This window comes from Martes martes, assembly GCF_963455335.1.
Source record: "Martes martes genome assembly, chromosome: 14".
Classification (NCBI taxonomy): domain Eukaryota; kingdom Metazoa; phylum Chordata; class Mammalia; order Carnivora; family Mustelidae; genus Martes; species Martes martes.
The window spans coordinates 55,375,384-55,393,810 of NC_137902.1; the positions used below are offsets into that span (position 1 = coordinate 55,375,384).

Consider the following 18,427-nt stretch of genomic DNA (forward strand, 5'->3'; position numbering starts at 1 on the left):
TGTGAATGGAAAGATATTTCATGTTCATGCATCAAAAGAAGAACTATTGTTAAGATGGCAATACTCCCCAAATAGATCTGCATCGAAATCCCTATCAAAATCTCAATTGGCTTTTTTTTTTTGTTCAGAAATTAGCAAGCTAATCCTAATTCCTATTCATATGGAAATACAAGGGACCCAGAATAGCCAAAATAGTTCTGAAAAAGAAGTCATACTTGGAGAATTCATTTCCTAATTTCAAAATTCACTACAATACTATGGTAATCAAGACAGTATAGTACTGGCATAGAACAGACAAACAGATCAATGGAACAGGATTAAAAGCTCAGAAATAAGCCCTCATATTTACAGTCAATGGATTTTTTTAGAGGTGTCAAAATAATTCAGTGGGGGAAAGAACTGTCTTTTCAACACATGTGCAAGGACAACTGGATATCCACATGCAAGAGAATGAAGTCAGATCTCTACCTCACACCATATATAAAAATTAACTCAAGATGAATCAAAGACTAAATGTAAGAGGTACAACTACAAAACTCTTAGAAGAAAACTACTTACCTCTTAGAGGTGAATTCTCATGAGCTTAGATTAGGCATGACACCAAAAACAGAATGTGATATATCCATACAATAGAATATTAGTCACAAAAAGGAATGAAGTCATGATCCTGGTTAGAACACAGATGAAACTTGAACACATCGTGCTGAGGGAAAGAAGCTGGTCATGAGGACCACATGGTGCATGATTCCATTTTTATGAAATGTCCAGGATAGGCAAATCCATAGAGGCAGAAAGTAGATTCACAGCTGCCTAGGGTTGGGGGAGGACGAAATGGGGCGATGAAAATGTTCTGTATCTGGCTGTGAGGATGGCTACATAGCTCTTGGAATGTACTAAAAACCAGGGAATTGTACTTTAAATAATTGTTTTGTATGGTATGTGAATTCTATCTCTATAAAGCTGTCATTTAGAAGACAGCAAAAGGGTGAGACTTGACTACAGCAAATCCCCCAGAAGGGGCCCCCAACCAGGAGCATAGCATCATCTAAGAGCTTTCCAGACCTACAGAATCAGAAACTCAGAACTGGAGCCCAGCAACGGGCCCCCCAGGTGATCTTGAAACTCACTGCAGCTGGGGACTCCCGCTTAGATGAGATGGTTCTCAACCTTGACTATGCATTAAAATCACCTAGGAACTGTACAAAAAACACCCACACCCTGGCCCCCCAAGGAGACCTAGTAAGTTAGACTCTGTGGATGGAACTCAGGCATGGGAATGTTTTAAAACTCCCGTGTGAAACAAGTGTGTCACCGGGGTGAAAAGGACCAGATTAGAGAATGAAGGCCTTCTGCTCTTCAGCCTCTTTGAGAATCTGACCCAGGCTCGGCTCACTAAGGCCACCTAGCGGCCATACTGGGGAATGACTCTATATCTTCCTTCCGCTCCACCCCCACCCCACCCCATCACCCCTGCACCAGGGAGCCCTGTATGGGGTTCAGGGATCCCTATCCTCCCACTGCTGAGGTCAACAGAAGCCTGGCCTCTGGAATGGGAGTGGGTGAACATGGTTACCAGAAGGTAATGTCAAATCATCTGACTGAGCCAGGAGAGCTGTGTATGACAGAGCCCCACAGATAGCTAATGGAACTACACACTTTTTTCTAAATAGGCTGAAACTCTGGGCTTTTACAGAAAATTTGTAAATTTATGGAAACATTTTCATTGCTATCATTTAATGAGTCACCCAAACACAATTTTTAACAGAGGAGGTCAATCTGGGAGCCAGCCCCAGCCCCCGGGTAGCGCAGACATACATAGGTCCCGAGCAGTCACGTGGCATCAGCTGTTAAAACCCTGAATGGGTGCCCTGCCGGTCATTAGATGGCCACGTGCCAAGCCCTGGAGTGGCCCCATCTAGCTACCTGACTCCCGCCCGGGACCCTCAGCGCCCCCCGCGACCCAGAACCTGAACGGTTAACACCTGGCACCACAGGGGTCAGGATGGGGTGCTGGTTCTGACTGGCCACATCCCTGACCGGTTCCAGGGCTGCCAGAGTTGTCAAACGCTCTGATCATCCCCGACACACACACACACCACCAAGCACTCCCCGATTCAAACCAGGGTGAGCCGGGGCCGGGCATGTTTCCATTTCACAGGTCACTTCCAGAAGGTGAAGGAGTAACAGAACTGATGAGGATCCCACGGGAGCCCTAGCTGCCTCACGTCCAGTCAGCCCCACGCTCGCTGTGCACTGGGGGTGGGACACCTGGGTCAGGGCGAGGCTCACCTGTCGGTAGGTGCAGATGATGATTTCCCGCAGGTGATAGTGCATGGGTGTCATGGTCTCACTGACCGTGTCCAAGGCTGCATCTACCTCCTTCTTCACGCGGTGCCCATCAGGCAGCAGCTGCACCACCTTCATCACCACCTGGGGCCAGGAGAGCACAGAGAAAACTAAGGGGGGGGAGGGAGGTGGGGCCTCCAGCCGCAGCAGTAGGTTCACCCCACACAAAGGGCCCCCTCAAGGCCCACTCCACAAGTGGTCCTGAGAAAACTGGATATTCACATGCAGATTTTTTAAACAATTTTTTTAAAAGATTTTATTTATTTATTTGACAGATAGATCACAAGTAGGCAGAGAGGCAGGCAGAGAGAGGAAGAGAAGCAGGCTTCCTGCTGAGCAGAGGGCCGGATGCGGGGCTCGATCCCAGGACCCTGGGATCATGACCTGAGCCGAAGGCAGATGCTTTAACCCACTGAGCCACCCAGGCGCCCCTCACATGCAGATTTAACTTAAGATGGATCAAAGACCTAAACCCAGGGCTAAAACCATAGAATTGGCAGAAGAAAATACAGAGGAAAACTCCATGACATTGCATGTGGCAGTGACTTCTTGGACAGGCCATCAGACGTACAGGCAACCAAAGAAAGGACACCATCAACACCATAAAAATGCAACTGACAGAATGAAAGGAAGTATTTGCAAATCGCATATCTACTGAGGGACTGATATCCAGAATATGTTTAAAATTTCTGTAACTCAGCAACAAAACAAATCAAATCAGAAATGGGCAAAGAACGTGAACAGACATTTCCTCACAGAAGACATGCAGGCAGCCAATAAGCATCTGGAAATATGCTCAGCATCACTCGTCATCAGGGAAATATGACTCAAAACCACGAGATATCACCTCACATCCACCAGGACAGCTACTATCAGAACAGAAGACAACAAGTGTTGGCAAAAACATGGAGAAACTCAACCTTTTGTGCTTTGCCGGTGGGTACGTAAAATGGTGCTACTGCCACAAATGACAATATGGCCGCCATTTAAAAGTCAAGCAGGTTACTGTACAATCCAGCAAGCAGATATCCAGACAGGTATTTGGGCTCCCGTGTTCACAGCAGCATGACTCACAGTTGCCAGAGGGTGACAATAACACAAGTGTCCACCACCAAATGAGTGGGTAAACAAAACGTGGTCCATACGTACAAGGGAATACTACTCAGCCTTGAAAAGGAATGAAAGCAAAAAGATGCTCAACATGGAGGACATAATGCTAAATGACATAGACCAGACACAAAGGGACAAATACTGGGTGATTCTTGTATGAGATATGGGGAACAGTCAAATCCATAGAGACACAAAATAGAACAGTAGTCACTAGCAGCTGGGGAGGGAGCAATGGGGAGTTCCTGTTGTATGGGTATGGTCGGTTTGCGATGAAGAGAAAGTTCTGGAGATGGATGGTGATAATGGTTGCACGACAAAGTGAATGTACTCAATGCCAAAGAACTATACGCTTAAACACACTTAAAATGGTCAATAATATGGTATGTACATTTTACCACAATGAAAAAATAAAAATCTAAGAATCAGCGAATCAGTGAGAAGGAAGAGGGGAGTTTCAGGAGAGGGAAGAGCAGATGCAAAGGCCGAGAAGCTGAGGGAGTTTGGCAAGTTTGAGGGAGCACGCAAAGGCCAGGGTGACAGACAGCAGGGACAGTGGGGGAGGGGAATGTTGTGTGGCCAGATGACAAGGCAGGGAATGTTGTGTGGCCAGATGGCCACAGCACCAACACCAGAGAGCCCCATGCCAGCTCTGAGCACCCCCATAAGATAGGGACCCTGCTGCCTGCTTGCAGGGTGTCTGCGGTGATGACATGTGGCAGGTGCACAATACAGAGATAACTAAATCAGAAATGTGAGCGGTTGTCCACCCAGTGCCCTGGACTGAAACAGGGGTGAGGTGTGACAGGCGGCCGGGCATCAAGGTTACCAGCCACAGCTGGGGCCCCGGCGCCTGTGAGGCAGTCGTCAGCACCATCCAGACAAAATGTGGCTAAGGCCTCCCCTAGGGCACAGAGCAGCCCAGCGGCAGGGCCAAGTGGCGGGGTGGGGGGGCGGCAGGGATCAGTCTAGCCCCCTCTTCTTCAAGAGCCCAAGCTGACCTGTGCTCTGGTTTTCTCATCTGTGAAATGGGAGCAGGGGAGCACAGAGATGATGACATGGGAGAAGGTGATGTAATTAAGAGGAGCTCTGAAGATCTCCCACAACTGTCAGCCCTCTCCCCTCACCCAGGGGTCCCCAGGGGGCCCTGTGGGGTGTGCTCACCTCAAACTCGCCCTTGGTGAACTTGGCATCAGGCACGCTCACGAGCTCCTCCTCACCCACCTCGGGAAAGCCCTGAGGGAGGACAGCTGCTGGGACAGGGAGCACGTCCGTCCAGGTGGCCCCCCTCCCCAACATGAGGAGCCCCTTGCCAGGGGTCTGCCAACCCCAAAGCCCTCTGCCCAGGACTGATGGGACAGGCTCTGGGACCATGCCGTGCACCATCCCTGTCCCCCACACGCTCCTGCCACAGCCAGGGTCCCAGGGGCCGAGTAGCACCCTGCCCTGTGCAGGCAGGACAGGACAAGCCACACGTACCTGGATGTGCCAGAAAGCGAGCACAGCCACCACCATGGCAGTCGTGGTCCGGCCCCGGCCACTGAGGCAGCTGAACACGAAGCCAGTGCCCGGGTCCTTCGCAAGGGCAGTCCGTACCACATCGAGCAGCCGGTCAAAATCCTGCATGGGGAGACCAGGGTCCGAGTCAGGCAGCCAGAGCTGCAGGAAGCAGACTCCAGACGTGGCCCGCCCCTCCAAGTGGCAATCCCAAAGCAGCCATCGCGGGACAGCCAGGTACAAGACGGCATGCTTATAAACAGCCACCCCACCCCTTGTCCCGGGCGTGTCATCCGCTCTTCCCCCAGGCACCCACCCATCCACCCCCCCCACACGCACAGGCACCCTCCACCAGGCAGGACACAAAAGATGTGTATGCCACGCCCACGTGCTCCATCCCCCAGGGCTGCGCAGGGACCCCCAGCCCCGGGGACCCCCAGCCCCGCCGCTTGCTTGAGAGGGACCCCACCCAGGTCCCAGCCTGAGGGCAGGGGTCCGACCTCAGCCGATCCCTGCAGCATGGGCCCACCAGGGGGCGACAAACAACAGGCAACCAGACCCACAGAGGCAGGCCCTACCAGCCCCCAAAGCCGCCCCTTCCAGGCTGTGGTCAGAGGTCCCCACACGCACCCAGCCCGAAACCACACCCCGCACAGACACACCACCCAAACAATGGACGTATCACAGCAACCCACACACAGTAAGGACTGGGCACACACACCACAGACGTACCCACGGACCTTAAAACACACACTACACAAAGACACAATCCTACAGAGATCACACACACAACACACAAACAACCTTGGTCACACACAAGCACCCCACAACCCCCATATACACACACCACACCACACAGTTCCCCAGACACACCTGCCACATACCCCCCGGGAAAGACAAGATGTCCGTTGGATTCCAGACCAACCCACCAACCACATACATATACACACTCCACAGGACACCCACACACACTTCAAACACGCTTCCCCCACAGATGCACATTTACTACAGACACCGTGGATATGCTTCCTCTCACACATCTGAGACACTGAATAAACACAGAGATGCGTACATGCCCCCGGACACAAAGTTTGGAAAGGAGTGAGTAAACCACTGGGTCCTATCAGAGGGCTCGTGGAACCCCTAGCTCCCAGTCCCTTGGGGGATCTGTGCTCACAGCCATGGCCCAGGTCAGAGCAGGGGTGGGAGAGGGCCTGCTCTGGCTCCCCAGGGACCCAGCCCGCACAGCTCCTCACCTGCTCGCAGGGGGCACAGAAGTCCGGCAGGGGGATGCGGTGGTAAGTGAGGCCGGGGTAGGCCCCTCGGTGCTGGGCGAAGACCTCCTGCGAGGTGCGGCATGTCTGGAACCTGTGGGTCGCTGGACCCCCCAGGCCTGGGAGAGGCGTACTCAGGTGGGCCTTCAGCTGGGACTCCAGGTTCTAGAGGAAGGTGGGACAGAGGGCTCAGGCCACTGAGGCAGCCTCCAGGCCAGCCCCAGAAGGCCAGAGCCTGCCATGACCAGGACAGGTTCTGGCTTTCAGGTGGACCCCTGCCCCTTCCTGATCCTCAGGGGTCAGAGCCAGACCCAGAGCCAGGGAAATGACCAAAGTGGAAGCCCCGAATCAGCCACTCCCTGAGTCTGCTCCTCCTGGGGCCTCAGTTTCTCCATGTACAAGAGGAGCCTGGGACCTTCTGAAGATTCTCCAGGGCCAATTTCCCAGAAGGCCTCCAAGGTGGGGGTGTGCAGAGGGCAGGAGGGCCTCACCTCAAGCTGGTCGGAGGCCATGGGGGGCCCAGGCCACCGCAGGCTATGGGTGTGCCCGTCACACTCCAGCACGGCCTCCTCCCTCAGGTTGACCCACACGACATGCCGGAGCTTCCTCTTGGCATCGGTTAGGTAGGCCAGGATGCTCCCCAGAGCCTGGGGGGAGACCATCAGTGGGCCATCAGTGAAAGGGCTCAACCATTACCCCCCCTGACCCCACGAGTGGACCTGGGGCCCCTGGGGTGGTCACCTTGGCGCTGGGCTGCGCCGTGCCATAGATGGGCATGCGGGGTACCCGGCGGAAGTTGGCCACGTCCATCTCTCTGACGGTGCTGAGCGCGTCTGGGGAGATGAGGTCGTCCGCCTCCTGTGGGGAGAGCAGCAAGCCTAGGACCCCCAGCAGCTGACTGAGATTCAGAGCCTGGCCCAAGCCTGGGCATGGGAGGGCAGGGACCAGCACTTTACAGTCCACGAAGCATGTTTGCGCACCGGGCGCTTCATCACCGCCCCAGCAAGGAGAAAGGCGATAGTGCCCACCCTCCAGAGGAGGACCGTGAGGCTCTACAATGAGAGGCTGGTGGCAAAGACATCCAATCCAGGCCTCCTGCCTCCTCGCCTGCAGCACATGGGTTCGAGAACGACGAGAGGGAACAACAGCAGTGGCCAAAGCTGCAAAAGCTTCTTGGGGCCTGAGATCAACCCTACATCACTCACAGGAAGTCTGCCGCCCCAAAGGCCATCGCCCCTTTGTCTCCTGGGAAGGAGGGTGATGTTTAATCCAAGCCATCAGGAATCAAGGGCCCACCAGCCCCGGGGACAGCCCACACCCATTCCCACTGCCCCACCCAGCCAGCCACACTCACCAGAGAGCCCTTAGTGATAAGGTCGCCAGGGGCCACAGGCCCTGCTGAGCTCAGGGTCACAGGCAGGCGGTACAGCTCGGGGTGGGCACACAGCCAGCGGCTGAAACTGAGGGCAAAGGCCAGCGGGTACTGCAGCCCGAGGCAGAGAGAGATGGGAGTTCAGGGGCACAAGGCCATCCCAAACTCTCCCAGCTGACCCTGTCAGGGGGAGGGGGCGGAGCCCCAAGAGACATCCATCGTGGTCCAGAGCAGGGAGGAGGGGGTGAGGCAAGAGGACCAGAAGGTCCAAAGCAAGATCCTTCCAGGCCCTGATGCCCCAGCTAAGGGTACAGAGACTGGGGCCCGGGGCAGAGAGAGGTGGGCCCTCCCTTTGCCTGATCTGCTCTGGGACGACCACTCTATTGGGGTCTCTCCAGGCCTCCCACACCCACCTTCCTCTGGGACCAATAAATACGTCCCCATTCTCTTCCCCAGCTCCACAGGGGTCCTCAACAACCCCATGCCAGTCTCAGTGGGAGACAGGGCTGGAGGGACCCCAGGAGAAGTTGTTGTGGGTCCACTGATCCCCCTGCCCACCTGCTCATGGAGATAGTAGTTAAACAGGATCAGGTAGAAGTATCGCTCCAGGCTCTGCAGCGCCCTCTGCCGGACACCGTGCTGGTTGCAACTTTCCTGAGAGAAGGTGACCCGGAAGGGGGGCCAGGTGGTAAAAACAGGGCTCCGGGGGGGCCCCCCTGTCCCCATCCCTCGAAGGGCAGGAGTTAAGCCTCAGAAATCCCCAGGACACAATCTACCCTTCCCTTTATAACACAGTTCTGCTGGGCTGGAAATTCTTCCAAGTATCTAATACTCTCCAGTTTGCTGCAATTAGTCTGTGGCCCAGGGGAAGCTCTTGGTGACTATTCCAGCTGTCAACACAGGGACCACCTCGCCCACCAGTTCTGTGCCCAGAGACAGGCTGCGACCCCCCCCACACACACACACACCATCTTTGCACCAAGCCATGCACATGCAGGGCCGTGCCCAATCATGTTGAGGAAGCAAGGATAGAAACACCCTTCTCTAAGCCAGAGGCCCTCCCTTAAGAACTGTGACCCACTCCACAAGAAAACAAAAAGACCCTCATAACAGTGCTCCAAGGGGGCCACGATTTCTTCCCTTACTTTACAGAGGTTCTGAGAAATGAGCTGACTTGCTCAGTCGTGCCACTGATGGCAAGGAGAGTTGGATCCCCAAAGGTCATAACCACAGCCCAGCCTGGACCGGGAGTAACGAGCTGTCAGAGAGAATCCCAAGGTCCCTCTCTCCACCTTTGGATCTCAGGGTTTACTGGCTGGGTCAGTACCACCTTCTGGAGGGCAAGTGAGATTGAGAGAGGCCCGCAAGAAAGGTCATGCCCTTTGATTACACTGAACCCCATCTTTAGGAATCTAGGCCAGAGGTCGGCAAACGTCTACTTCGATGAAAGGCAGTAAATATTCTAGGGTCTCTGCTTTACCTGCTCATCTTGGCAGCGTGAGAGAGCCACGGACAGTGTGGAACTGAATGGGCAAGTCCATGTTCCAATAAAACTTATTCACGAAAATGAGGTAGCGGGTTGGATTTGGCCCACAGGTCACCATTTGCTAACCTCTAATCTAGACTAAGGGGAAAAAAATCCTAAATACACAACAGCTTCATTTTCGTGAAGTTATCTTGTTGCAAAAGAATACACTGGTGAGGAACTGGAAACGACTCAACAGTCCAACCAGAGGGGCGTGGTTAGTAAACCATGACAGTGACATCCCAGGGACACGTGCTCTGTGACAGGCTCCCTTCTAAGGGCATCATGGCTCTTTTCTCAGCTGATCCTGGCAACAACTCTATAGGGTGGTTATCATTCGTGGCTGCCTTTTTACAAGCGGGGAAACTGAGGCACAGGCCCACATCCACACACCTGTAGATGGCAGAGCCAGGACCAGACCCCACATGGTCAGGCCAGAGGCCATGCTCTTAAGCTACCAGGCCAAGGATGGCTGAAGTCACACAGCTAGCAAGAACCGCAATGACGAAAGGAGGGATGGCATGGGGGGCTGAGGAGAAGGGCTACAAGCAGGCATAAATGCGTCCGGGGGGCACCCAAACCAAGAATGTCACAAACAAAGCACATGGGAGGAAAGTGGCTGAAATGCTCCCAGCAGCTGTGCTGGTATGATGGGTGACTTTCTGCCTGCTTCAATTTCTCGATTTTCCATACCCTAGTACTGCTTTCGAAAGATATTTTTTTAAAGTGTCAAAGAAGAAAAAGTCTCCGCGGGCCTTAGATTCCTTCCACGTGCTGTGCGCAAACACTGTCAAGACAACGGCCTCTCCCCAGAGGGAGGGACAGAGCTCCTGAGATAGCCCAGAGCCGATCACTCTTCCAGAAGCAGCAGGCTGGACCAAACCCCAGCCTACCCAAGGAAACAGCAAGGGACTGACTGGCGGGGGGGAACCAGGAGCAGTCTGGGAAGTCTCTGGCTCCAGAGGCCCCCGGCACCCCCTGCCAGCAGCCCCTTCCTCCGTCCTGTTTATTCTGCAGCGAGGGGACCTGGCCAGGGAAAGTAAACTTCCCCTCTTCCTTGTCCGTCCCTCCTGCTGGCCCGGCAACCCCATCTGCCCTTCCTCTGAACACCTCTCTCCTCTGGGAGAAGCAGCCACCAGGAAAAGTCAGTCGCAAAGAAGCCAGTTCACAGGTTTCACAAAATGAGGTCACGGGACTCGGGCAAAAGCAGGCCCTCTCCAGGCCTCACCTGGGCTGGGCTCTCGGGCCGGGTGCCTTCCAGCTTCCTCTGGTGTCCCAAGACCACCTCCTTCAGGTCATGCAGCTCGGCACAGGCGGCAATGGCTCTGTCCACCTGGGGCCCGCGACGGGGGCAGGGAAGGGGTGGTAGGTGGGCAGCAGGGCCGGAGAAAGTGGAAATGGAAGGGGAGAGAAAGGGAAAAAATGGCTTGCCAAGAAGGGGGCAGTGCAGGGGAGGAAGAGACCCCACCAGCGGAGAAGGGCCCACCCCTCCACGGCCCCGGCCCCCAGCCCCCAGCTCACCTCGTCCACCATCTTCCTCCCCTGAGGCACCACATGGAGAAAGCTCTGGATCAGCTGGAGCTGCCCCAGGGGCAGCGGCTTGGCCTGCAGGGGGACAGCCCTGACGAGGAAGGGGTCAGTAGCAGAGGCGGTACCCCCAAAGGCGTCTACCCCCGCTCCCTCTCTTGACACTTCCATTCACATGGCCGCTGAGGGGCCCTGGACTACAGGTTCCAAGTCTTCCTTCCCATTCAGGCTGCGGGAAGCAAGGGGTATTTTCCCCAGTGGGGAAACTGAGGCCCAGAAAGGTCAAACGACTTTTTCCACATTACTCAGCAAGTCGGTGGCAACCCAGGAAATGATCCCCACATTCCCCACCTCCAGCTTTGGCCCTGGGCTTCTGATGTGGCCCCAGCACTCTGGCAGCCCTGAGCCCTCCTCTCCTCATCCCTGCGGCGCCCTGGGACACTCACTCTGGCCTCGAGGCAGCCCCACTGTGGTGAAACAGGACGAGGGACCCCAGGGTCATTCCCAGGTTGGTCCTGCCCACGCCTGTCTGGCAGCTGAAGAGGAGAGCAGGGGGAGGCCCGTGGGCATCACGGAGCGGTAGCAGGCTGGGGGTTTCCTGGGAAAGACCATGACCGTCAGCAACAGCATGACCTGGAAACCCTCCGCCGGGACCAAGTCCGGGGAGAGGGGGTCATGACATCGGCCCACCTGTGCCCCACAGTCTTTGTCAAGGGGTGCCTAGACAGGGGGTTCAGCCGCTTCTGGCAAACTTCTAAGCCTAATCTGTTCCACTTGCCCCGAGGAGCACGGCCCTGCCTCCTGCCCCGGCCTTGGGGGAGCTCAGGCAGCTGGGCCTAGGAGTGAGACTGCTCAGAGGGGACAGGCCTATATTTGACATCCCCATGAGACGCAAATTAAATAAGGTGGCCTCCCGCAGGGGCTGGGAAAGAAACAACACCAGTACTCAGGAAACACCAGCTCAAGAGGCTACAGATGAGAATCTCTAAGCCCCAATAACTTGATGTCCAGAGAGGTCAGGTGATTTGTCCAAGATCACACAGTCCAGTTAGCAACTGAGTCTGCCCAGCATCCAGTGCCGGGCTCTGTCATTAGAGAATGCACAAATATACACAGCCACACACACACACACACATACACACACACACACACACACATTCCACCTCCTAAACAACACAAAAGGAAGCCTTCCTCTGAGGAAAGCCAGAGGCCACACTCGCCCTGAGCATCACAATGGAGACAGGGCCTAGACCCAGACCCGCTCTCCAGGCTCCTGTCCCTACTCTGTGCTCCCACCACCCCCTGCCCCCTCCTGCCCTGACTTACCCGGAGAACATTCACGAACGCATCAAACTGGGCTTCCAGGGGGGCCCCTTGCTCTGGCAAGGGCAGGCGGTGGTACCTGCCAGGTGAAGGGGAGAGACCCGTCAGGTAGGCCACACAGCCCGGGCATCCCCCGACCCCTGCATTCCTATGGGAGAGATGGCTGTGGGGAGCTCGGCCCAGCCTGCAGACAGTGAAAGTGAGGCCACAGATGGGGAGCAGGGCCAGGGAGCTCCACTGCCCGGCACGCAGGCATCCGTGTGGCCCGAACCCTCTGCTGACATCGGGGAGGCCTGGCACTCGGTACCTGTAGGCAGGCTGCAGGAAGAGGGGCCGCTTGTACACCTCCTCGGTCACGTGCACGTCATCCTCACCCCGGATGGTCACAGCGTGGGGCTCCCCCAGCAGGTCCTCGATGTTGTGGTAGACGTGGTATGTGTTCTCACTTAGCTGGGCGAAGTCATGGATCTGCGTGGCAGAGTGGGGGCCAGAGGGCCATGACGGACCTGCAGGCCCCTCCCGGCCTTCCTGGCTGAGCTCTAGAGTGAGGAGACCGCACAGAGGCCACGGACAGGTTGCCCTTCCTCCAGGGGCAACCAGGTGCTCTGTGCCCTGGGAGGCCTGATGGGACGGTGGTGGCCAGTGGCCCGAGAGTGGTCACTTCTGCACAAGATGACATGGCGCATGCTGGGGCCAGGGAGGAAGTGCCCTGCCCTGCCCTGTAGGCAGCAGGAACCAGCTAAGCCATCAGAATCAAGGACAGGGGAAGCTCAGTCAGGTGGGTGCCAGAGGAGATGAGGCCCCCAGAGGGAGATGGGAGACCACGGGTTCGTGCCCGTGGGAGCCTCTGGGGGCACTGTAGCCGCTGACTCCAAGCACACGCCTCCGCAGTGGGCCAACAGCGTCAGAACCCTTGACAGGCCTCCAGGTTGTGCAGGAGAACAGGGGCACCTCAGAGACAGCCAGAGGCCCGCCGAGAGAAGTGACTCACCTGGGCCTCACAGCTCCCGAAGGGCTGACCCTCCATGTTGGGGCTCCTAGTCTAATGCTCCTTCCATGCCACCAGGCCCCTGCTAAATACGGGTGCTGAGCCTGGAGGAGGTGCGCAGGGTGGGAAAGGGGCAGAAGCAAAGGGAGCCGACAATAGGAAATGTCCCTCATCCGGCTGCCTGTGAGTGGGCCCTGCAGCCAGCGACTCACCTGAGCAGGGCCGAAGAGTGGGTGAGCACAGGCCAGTGAGAGCAAACTGGGGCTGGGAGGCAGGGTCCCCACACAGATGCCCGCGGCCTGCCAGGAAGAGGGCCCTCCACCCACACCAGGGACCCTCACCTCTTTCCGGATGGCCAGCTCTAAGCTCTCTGCCTGGATCCCAGGTCCCAGGCCCTGGAGGTTCTCACGAAGATTCTGCTTATCTCGAGGTGTGTAGGGCACGAAGTCGTCATCGGCACGCAGAAACAGCACGGGCTCCTCCCGCACACAGAAGACCACGCACTCCTGCCAGGGGCCAAAGGAGGAAGAGAGTGTCACTGCTACCCAGTACCGGGGCCTGGCCTTCTGCCTCACCTCTGTGCCTTTGCTCAGACTGGTCCCTCCTCTTTGAGCGCCTGTCACCCCCACCCTGTGCCTGCTCAGTCCCATTGTCGCCTGCTCCTGACTGTCCCTCTTCTCAAGGCCCAGAGCCCTTTGCCTGAAGCTCCTGGTGTGAATTCCTGCTTCATCCTCCCATGACCAGTGAATACATCTCCCTTCGTGGACTACAGGTTCTTTACAGAGAGAACCATATCCTGATCATTTTTACTTCCCCACTCTTCGGAGCACAAAATGGCAGATAAATCAAGCGCTTGATGAAACCTGGGGGGAGAAATGAATGCCCTCCACCACCATTCAATCATTCATTCACTGAGCACCTTGCACAGAGGAGAGATGTGGGCAGACCCTTCCCTGGGGAACAGGACAGGATCTGCCCAGAGGCTAATAGCCCACCCCACTCTGGTTCACTCGGGGACTCTCTGGCTAAACCCCGGGTCACACCAGACACGGGCTGCCCACACGGAGCCTGAAATCACAGGGGACCTTCTGGCGCCCAAAACCCCACCTCAGCATCAGGCAGGAAAGAGGAGTCATTGAGAATCCAGATGGCTGGTTTGGGTCTCGGGACACCATTCCTAAGCTGCGGCACTCATCCTCTCTGGGCCTCAGTTTCCTCCTCTATGAAATGGGAGTAACTGCCCTGCCTTCATAGAAGGACCTGTGTCCACTGTGGTCACCAAGCTCTGCGTCTCTTATTATGACCTGGACCCTCTTACAACTCTGTCACCCTTCTCATTCTCCAAGGTTCTCAAAGTGGGCATTCCGACCTCAGGGCCCCCAGGTCCACACACGACAAGGCAATAAATATTGGCCCAGAATTTCCCAACCATGCTGACCACAGTGATCACCATGGCATTCAAGGCCTGGCAGAGCCTGGTCTGGGTCCCTAGCCACCCTCCCCATCATGAGTCCAGGCCCCTCCCAGGAGCCCCTTTGCCAGTTGTTGGGGACTAGACTCTGTCCAGAAGCAGCCCCAATTACCTTGTGTCCATCCTTCTGGAGTTTCTGGAGGACTCGCCTGAATCCAGAGAGGCTGGGCTGTCCCATGCCAAACACGGTGAGCCCACCCCGCACTTGCCGGAAGTTGGGGGCCCCGTAGCTCCGTGCAGTGCCCAGGACATCCATCTTCTCAGCAATATCCCGCACCAGGAAGTAGCGTCCCTGGCAGGGGAAGAGCCACAGGGGGTTACTCAGATCGCTCAGGGACATCTTCTATTGGTGGAGCTCTGTCCCAGGCCCCAGAGGATGGGGAGCAGAGAGAAGGGGCAGGGGACAGGGTCTTCAAGTTGTCTGCAGGCTTTTGGAAAAAAACAAACAAAATATGTGGCCATCTGTGATCCCAAGGAGGGTGTCTTTTAGCATGGGAAAGGGAAAAACAACTCCTCCTGATGGGGAATCATAGAAAGCTTCATGGAGGTGGCGGCATTGGAGCCAGGCCTTAAGGAAAGAGAGCAGGGAGAGGCACTCCAGGGGCAGGATTTGGCTTTAGGGTGGGGACCGAAGCTCTCCAGGAAAAAGCCAAATGTCTCCCTTGGCCTGAGGAAGGGCTTGGAGCAGGGGCTCAAGCAGGGAGTCACAGCTGGGGCCCCAGGAGTCAGCTAGAGGAAAAGTGCACTAGCCCCTTCCTGAGGTCCTGAAGCTCTAAGGACGGACGGGGCTCTCTCCCCCGCAGCTGGGACTGAATGGATGCAATGAGGACAAAGAAGGGTGAGAGCAAGAGGCGCCGGGCGAGTTCATTCCTGGGCACGACGGAGCTCAGACATCATCTGGCCGTGCCCCTCCAACAGGACCCACGCATTGCCTGACAGATTAGAAATGGAAAATCCCAGCTACTCTTTCAACAAATGCAGTTTAATCAGCATGATTATCCATTCACTATTTACTGAGCACCTACACGGTGCCTGAGCACTGTTCTAGGGCCGGGGGCTACAGCAGGGAACAAAAAAAATGAAAGTCACCTGGGCATGTGGACTTGGCTTTCTAGAGGATATGGGACAGGGGAGAGACAGCTAAGCCAGAGAAGTTCTGGAATGTGGAGAATGGAATGGAGATCCCCCAGCTCGGGATCCCCCCTGCCTCTGTTCTCCCTCCTGCTCTGAAGGTAGGGTGTGCGCAGGCTGGGGCCAGGAAGGGACCTGCCAGAAGAGATGCGCAGGGGTCTCCACAGGGCAGGGGCTGCGGACCAAGGAGACCAGGGGGTGAGAGGAAGTGGGTGAGGACCCCAGAGGATGGGGTGAGGATATGAAGCAGAGAAGGGGTCAGTGGGGAAAGAAGGAGGAGGGACCCAGTAAGGAAGGAGGGCCAGAGGGGGCTGAGGGAGGCTCAAGGGGGACGGAGGGGCCGGGCTGCCCTCACCTGCACCAGGTAGTGCTCAGGGGTGGCGTCTGAGAGCCGGCCCAGTGTGTAATGGGCCTTGAGCAGTTCGTCATGGATCTGGAACTCCTCCTTGCAGTTGTACCTGTCAGGGCAGAATGAAGCCCGAGTCAGGAAACCTTCACGATCAAGGTAGCCTCCACCCTCACCAGACCCCACAACAGGGCCAGCCCACCCACGCAGCTAGCCACCTGTGCCAGAGACAGCCTGCCGTCCCCAGTATCCACCCTCCACTTCTTCCTCAGCAACAGAACCCTGGAATTCTGACTGGGCCGTTCAGTCGAGAACTACATTTCCCAGCCTCCGGAGGAACTAGAGGATGGTCATGTGATTAAGTTTCGACCAATGGGATATGGGGAGAAGTGGTAATGCGTACAACTTCTGGGCCATTCCCTCAAAGGGAAAGTGGCTGCCTTCTACTTTCTCTTCAGAGGTGATGGCAAGAAGTAGGTGCTGATGATGGTGTGGAAACAAGAGAGGAGGGGCCTGGCTGATCCCAGAGCGGCCATTTCCAGCCTGGCGTGCCTCCTGGACTCTCGTGCAGAGAGAAGCTTTGGTCTTGTTTAAGGCCTCCCATTCAAGGGTTGCTTGGGTCCCCGGGGACCCTTCCATCAGACTGTCTCTGAGAACAAACCCACGGCACAGTGAGGGGGCTCAGGATCAGGCTTTGGGGTTGCATGACCCGGGCATGAACCCAGCTCCATCACTCAGCAACGTTGTGGCTTTGGAGTTACTCACTCTCTCTGTGGCTCCCTTTCTAGTAACTCTCACCTTCTGGGGCCGCTGTGAGAACTCAGTCACTGCTGAATGGAAGTGCTCAGCCAAGAGCCTTGGGCACAGTAAGTGTTTATTAATATAATCATTTTTACCAGTCACAGAGCTACCTCTACACGGGACCATTTCAAGCAAAACCCACGGGTATAAAACCAGATTTCTGCAGATACTAAACTGGAATGGATCTGTCTGCTCAAGACACAAGAAGCTTCCGTGCTGGTTGTAACAATGAATAAGACACTGCTCCTCTTTACTAAAGAACTGCATCCAGGAAAGTCAGGACAAGGGAACGAGTGGGGCAGGGGAGCACTAAGCGAGGAGTCGAGAGACTTAGGGTCCCGCTCCCAGCTCGGCCTCCATCTCACCACGTGGTGGACAAATCCCTCTACCCCCCGAAGCTTGGTTTTTGTATTTAGATCCAGTTTTCACACCTGATCTAAAACACATTAGATCAGGAGTCAGCAAACCTTCTATTTCAATAACTGGACAGTAAATAACTTTGACTTGCGAGCCATAGTTTCTGTTGCAACTACAACTCTGCTATTCGAGTGTTAAGCGTCCACGGACAGTATGTAAATGAATAGGAGTGGCGGTGTTCCAATAAAACTTTATTTACAAAAACAGACGCTAGGTGGCATTTGGCCCACAGGATACAGTTTGCCAGGCCCTATGTTGGGTGATCTTTAAGGTCCCTTCCCCCCAAACACGCTACAACCCCAGGGGTGCTGGGCTCATGCTGGATCCAGGAGGCACACACAGTCCCACTCTGGCAGGCCCAAGACTGTTCTGAGCCACACCACTTCGTTAAGTATTTTGCTCATCATCCCCATGTGAATAGATAAGAAAAACAAGACCCAGAGAGGGAAAAGGATTTGCCTGAGGTCACAGAGCAAGGCCCAGGACATGTGTCTCCAAAACTGCCCTCAAGGGCCAAACCTCCATGTGTCATCTCCAGCAGAGAGACTACATGTCAAGTATCTTGTCTGTAACGTCTCTTCTCTTCCCCTTATCACAAGCACAGTAGTGGATTGGGATCCTAATTTTCCTGTAAGGCCCCAAAGCCAGCAGGCCAATTTACTATTCCCACCCCTTAGGTCTCCTTACACAGAAAGTCCCACCTGCTAGGTCTCTGCCAAACTTCTATGTGTGGAACATAGTTTGTTCTTAGCTCACTACATCCTACATCTCACGTGCTGGAGGGGCCCAGAGGCAGATTCGACAGAAGCCGAGGCTTCCCAATTCACCAGGCGACAGAGCCCATGCCTCTCTTGTCCTCCTGGCCTCTGGCTCCCAGCACCCACTCCTTCACTGATGCCACAGGGCAGACAGGGTCGCAGAGCCCCCTTCTGGATCCTCTTCCTCTGGACGCAGGTGGTGTATCCACGTGTCTCAAAATATGGTACCAGAACCCACTCTCGGCCTCCTCCAGGAAAACCCCTCAAGGACCTAATTAAGAGAAGTGACCAAGAGCTTCCAGCTTTTTGAGCCCACAGCTCTTTCACAACCTGGTATTAACCCCAATTTCGAACCATAATTACTAGGTGTGAAAAATAAAAATCTGAATTTTATTCATCTCTGTCTGTAAGCTCCCTTTGAAAATATTCAGCCAAAAATTATTTTCAAAAAGGTGTCCCCCCGCCAGCCACTCCTCCTTCTCCATCCTTCCTGGCCCTGTGGCCATGAGCTAAGAGACCCACAACAGAGACCCATTCAGCCACT

The 18,427-nt window shown here is 55.4% G+C and overlaps 1 protein-coding gene across 1 annotated transcript in view; it reads right to left on the reverse strand.

Moving 5' to 3' along the window:
* PALD1 (phosphatase domain containing paladin 1) overlaps window positions 1-18,427 on the reverse strand; it is a 51,206-nt gene that overhangs the window by 15,166 nt on the left and 17,613 nt on the right. Inside the window, exons 3-18 of the mRNA XM_080822712.1 lie at window positions 15,917-16,019; window positions 14,543-14,722; window positions 13,301-13,465; window positions 12,279-12,439; window positions 11,975-12,050; window positions 11,095-11,246; window positions 10,643-10,742; window positions 10,350-10,454; window positions 8,155-8,250; window positions 7,579-7,707; window positions 6,966-7,082; window positions 6,716-6,871; window positions 6,207-6,389; window positions 4,933-5,073; window positions 4,618-4,689; window positions 2,290-2,430 (exon numbers count right to left, since the gene is read on the reverse strand). Of these exons, the coding sequence (XP_080678838.1) occupies window positions 2,290-2,430; window positions 4,618-4,689; window positions 4,933-5,073; window positions 6,207-6,389; window positions 6,716-6,871; window positions 6,966-7,082; window positions 7,579-7,707; window positions 8,155-8,250; window positions 10,350-10,454; window positions 10,643-10,742; window positions 11,095-11,246; window positions 11,975-12,050; window positions 12,279-12,439; window positions 13,301-13,465; window positions 14,543-14,722; window positions 15,917-16,019 (2,077 nt within the window). The remainder of the gene's footprint in view (window positions 1-2,289; window positions 2,431-4,617; window positions 4,690-4,932; window positions 5,074-6,206; window positions 6,390-6,715; window positions 6,872-6,965; window positions 7,083-7,578; window positions 7,708-8,154; window positions 8,251-10,349; window positions 10,455-10,642; window positions 10,743-11,094; window positions 11,247-11,974; window positions 12,051-12,278; window positions 12,440-13,300; window positions 13,466-14,542; window positions 14,723-15,916; window positions 16,020-18,427) is intronic.